Here is a 4,290-nt window from a genome sequence, read left to right as displayed (position 1 = left end):
AGAGAACGCTAAAACTCGCATTTAGGAGACAGAGAGAGGTGAGGTGGAGGGTGTGTATACATCATCAATGAAGTGTACATGTCAAAAGGCGCCGAGTCATGGGGGCAGGATTTCTCAAAATAAACGCAATCGAAGTAGACGTGTTAGAATAATTAAGCAATCAGCATCCAAATCTACGTTTGCCTGCATGGCGTGCGCCCGCGCCGATCGGGCCTCCCAACGCGTTTATAAGGCCTCCGCCACCCCGCACTACTCTCCATCTCGATCGCTCGCGTCGTCAATCGCCGTCCTAATCTTCTATAATCGCTTTCCTAAGCTCCCTTAATCCATACTGTAATCTTACACATATATCGTGTGATTACACGTTTTTTTCTGCTCGCAGTACTGTGCGCGGCTTCACCTGCACCTAATTTCTTGCTACCAGCTATCATTTTCTCCATCAATCGCTTCTATAATCGCTATCCTAAGCTTAATCCATACCGTAATCTTACACATATATCGTGTGATTACAAGTTTTTGCCGCACGCACTGCTGTGCGCGGCTGCACCTGCACCTAATTTCTTGCTACCAGCTATCATTTTCTCGGGCTCTGATTATTTGCCATGATTTCTTGTTCTGCAGTGCTGTTGGATTTGTAGAATCAGCTTAATTAAGTTGCCAGCAGCAAGTCTGCAGCTGCTAAGTTTGGTTGGCGTGTGTTTAAAAAAGCGAGGAAACATGAACCCAGGCAACAAGGTAGGTACTGCTTTCTCACATGTGTTGCCTGGCGACCTTATGCATGCCTTTTATCTACCATTCTCATCTTATATTTTCCTGCATGTTTGATATTGTTTTGCTTGTATTGGTATGATAGCCTAATCTAGCAAATTATAATAAGTATGATAGCCTAACCTAGCAAATCATGAGAAGTGGTGTTAATTTGGCACACATCAGTGGTGTTTATTGTTAATTTGACACACATTAGTGGTGTTTATTATACCTTCGCACATGTTCATACATAATCTATGGTGGTGTAGCTCGGCCCCTGATGTGCAGCATATTAGAACACATCCTTCATGTATGTGTTAGTGAATACCATGTCATGTTTGATGTTTTCAGCATGCCATTGATGATACTCTTCACCAAGTTTTAACACCATATTGAATGATATTGGCTTGCAGTTTTTGATGGATGAAGAAGCCATGTTTGAGGCGGAGGTTAGAGAGATGGAGGCTTGGTGGAAGTCGGACCGCTTCCGCCTCACCAGCAGGCCATACAAGGCAAGGGATGTCATCCGCTTGAGAGGAACTCTACGCCAACAGTATGCATCAGACATCATGGCCAAGAAGCTATGGAGGACCTTGAAGACACATCAAGTCAACAGAACCTGCTCTAGGACCTTTGGTTGCCTTGATCCTGTGCAAGTGGCCCAAATGAGCAAGTATTTGGATACCATCTACATCTCAGGATGGCAATGCTCATCTACCCACACTAGCACTAATGAGCCAGGCCCTGACCTTGCAGATTACCCATATGATACGGTGCCTAACAAGGCCGAGCATCTCTTCTTTGCCCAGCTCTTCCATGACAGGAAGCAAAGAGAAGCTAGATTGGCCATGAGCAAAGAAGAGCGTGCACGGACGCCCTATGTCGACTTCCTGAGGCCGCTCATTGCTGATGGTGATACTGGATTTGGAGGCACCACTGCGACAGCCAAGCTCTGCAAGCTCTTTGTGGAGAGGGGTGCAGCTGGAGTGCACATAGAGGACCAAGCTTCTGTAACAAAAAAGTGTGGGCATATGTCAGGCAAGGTTCTGGTGGCTATATCTGAGCATATTAACAGGCTTGTTGCTGCAAGGCTGCAGTTTGATCTGATGGGAGTGGAGACGGTCTTGGTTGCGAGGACCGATGCAGAGGCTGCCACTCTTTTGCAAAGCAATATTGACAAAAGAGATCATCCATTCATCCTGGGGGTATCAAACCCTGCTCTTAAAGACAAGCCTCTGGTGATGTTGCTGAATGAGGCAACTGCAGCAGGCAAGAGTGGAGCTGAGCTGCAAGCTATGGAGGATGCTTGGATGGGTCAAGCAAACCTGAGGCTGTTCAAGGATGCGGTTGCCGATGTCCTCAGGATGTTGCAGATATCAGAGATTGAGAAGAGGAAGCGGTTGGACCATTGGTTTGACAAGGTGGATGGCCTTTCCCACTATGAGGCCAGGGCTCTAGCAGAACAGCTTGGGGCTGGCAATGTGTTCTGGGATTGGGACTTGCCGCGCACAAGAGAAGGATTCTACAGGTTCCAGGGGGGCACAAGGGCTGCCATTGCCAGAGGCATTGCCTTTGCCCCTCATGCTGACATGCTATGGATGGAGTCTGCTGGCCCCCATTATGACCAAGCCCGTGATTTTTCCGAGGGGGTCAAGGCCCATTACCCTGACATACTCCTGGCATACAATCTCTCCCCATCTTTCAATTGGGATGCTGCCCATATGACTGAAGCTCAAATGCAGAGCTTCATACCCGATTTGGCGAAGCTTGGCTATGTGTGGCAGTTTATCACTCTGGCTGGCTTCCATGCAAACTCCCTCATCATTGACACCTTTGCAAAGGATTTCGTGAACCGTGGGATGCTGGCCTATGTGCAGAAAATACAGAGACAGGAGAGAGAGCATGGCATTGAAACCCTAGCTCATCAGAAGTGGTCAGGTGCAAACTACTTCGACCACTTCCTCAAGACTGTGCAGGGAGGCTTCTCTGCAACTGCTGCTATGAACAAAGGTGGGTGGTTTCTATATTTTTCCAAGAGATACTCTATTTATATAATCTGTTATATATATCAACCTTTGTGTTTGTGATAATTGAGCTTTATTTAACAGCATGTTTTATGATTAGATTGTGGAACGTATCATTAGTGATAATGTAGCCCAACATAAAGAGTAGCAAGATAGCCAAAATACAGCCATTAGAACAGTAATGGATAGTGCATGCTCTCTAAATGCTGTGCAATCTATTCTTTAAATTTCTTCTTGCAGGTGTGACCGAGGAACAGTTCAAAGATTCTTGGGGCGGAGGTACTGGCGTGCATGCAGAATCCGGAACTGTCCTTGCCAACTCGAAGTTGTAGTATAATGGGTTTACTGTTAATTCGATCTTTGGTTTATTCTTAAGTTGATGCTTAATCTGATCCAATCCTTAGTAGACTCGTGGGTTAATTCCACCATTAATAAGCTATGAACAGTTTCATTGTATTTCTCTACCTGCATCAAGTTGCAGGTAGCATGAATGGCTTTAGAATCTAGTGGTGATAAATCATCACCCTGGTCTTTAATTTAGAAGTTGGTGATAAACCATCCCATCTTGGAGCAGAAGCATTGATGTAGCTACGCTTATTGATGAAATAATTCATATTTTCATTTCTGTTTCACCTTATTTAAAATGGGCTTTCCATAAAAATGCTAATGAAATTCAGTGTTTGGGAAACATTTTTGACTTAATCTTGACATGAATCCTTCTCAAATAAGCACTATTTTTTTTTAGAATTAATTAGTTTGGGCAATGAGGAGACTATGGTTTCAAAGGTATTTGTAAGTTGCAATGAAGTGCTTATTTAAGGTTTTTGTGAGTTGCAATGATATTTTAGCTATTTCATCCAATTATTACAATCATTTTTCCTCCTCAAGATGAGGCGGTTTTTTCAAAAGTTGAGCAGATAACGCTTCATTATTTAACAAAGGTTGAATGCACTTTAATATATATATATATATATATATATATATATATTAAACTAGGTTCACATATCCTTAAAACCAAGCTCTTTAGAGTTGTTGGGTGCACGTGTTGGGTCAAGGTTGTGTAGCCCATTGTTCTCAAGAAAAAAAATTGGGTTTGTGAATCAACCATATGCCTACCATTGAGCAATCTGAAAATGAAAAAAATGCACTATATAACTTGGCCTTGCTTTTACCACGTACACGGTACCTTGAATATTGCATTTGTGTCATGGTCACTAACTCCTTGGTTGTCTTAGCCATTGTATCTTGCAACTCTTATCTTCATGTGCATTGAGTGTGCTGTTGAGGTTGCTTCACCTTGATGTCAATCAAGAGGCTTCATAATTATATCAAATTCATCATCATTTAATCACTTTCTCCACTTGGATAGCCCTTTGGAAACATTTATCTAGTGTTTCTAATACCCTTTGTACTTCTATCCTTTGCAGTTCTTGGTCAATCCTTTGGTTCATGCCAGTAAGGAAATATTTCTTTAAGCTCTAGTCCCTTGGCCTTTTATCCTCCAATCATTATGTGATGA

The 4,290-nt window shown here is 43.1% G+C and overlaps 1 protein-coding gene across 1 annotated transcript; it reads left to right on the top strand.

Annotated features, from left to right (window-relative positions):
• The first annotated feature begins 240 nt into the window (after positions 1-240).
• Positions 241-3,398, top strand: LOC147625844 (isocitrate lyase-like). Its single transcript, XM_086817842.1, has 3 exons — positions 241-735; positions 1,161-2,757; positions 3,012-3,398. Exons 1-3 carry the CDS (start codon positions 718-720, stop codon positions 3,101-3,103), a joined length of 1,707 nt encoding a protein of 568 aa, XP_086673968.1. The 5' UTR covers positions 241-717; the 3' UTR covers positions 3,104-3,398.
• The last annotated feature ends 892 nt before the right edge of the window (positions 3,399-4,290 follow it).

Source organism: Cibotium barometz, chromosome 23 (genome assembly GCF_041138505.1).
Source record: "Cibotium barometz isolate CiBa-2024 chromosome 23, ASM4113850v1, whole genome shotgun sequence".
Taxonomy (NCBI): Eukaryota; Viridiplantae; Streptophyta; class Polypodiopsida; order Cyatheales; family Cibotiaceae; genus Cibotium; species Cibotium barometz.
This window is presented reverse-complemented; position numbering and strand designations above follow the sequence as displayed.

Excerpts from the sequence above, each read along its gene's own strand:
- LOC147625844 (XM_086817842.1), top strand. Across the intron at positions 2,758-3,011 it reads AACTGCTGCTATGAACAAAG|GTGTGACCGAGGAACAGTTC; the intron begins GTGGGTGGTTTC and ends TTCTTCTTGCAG.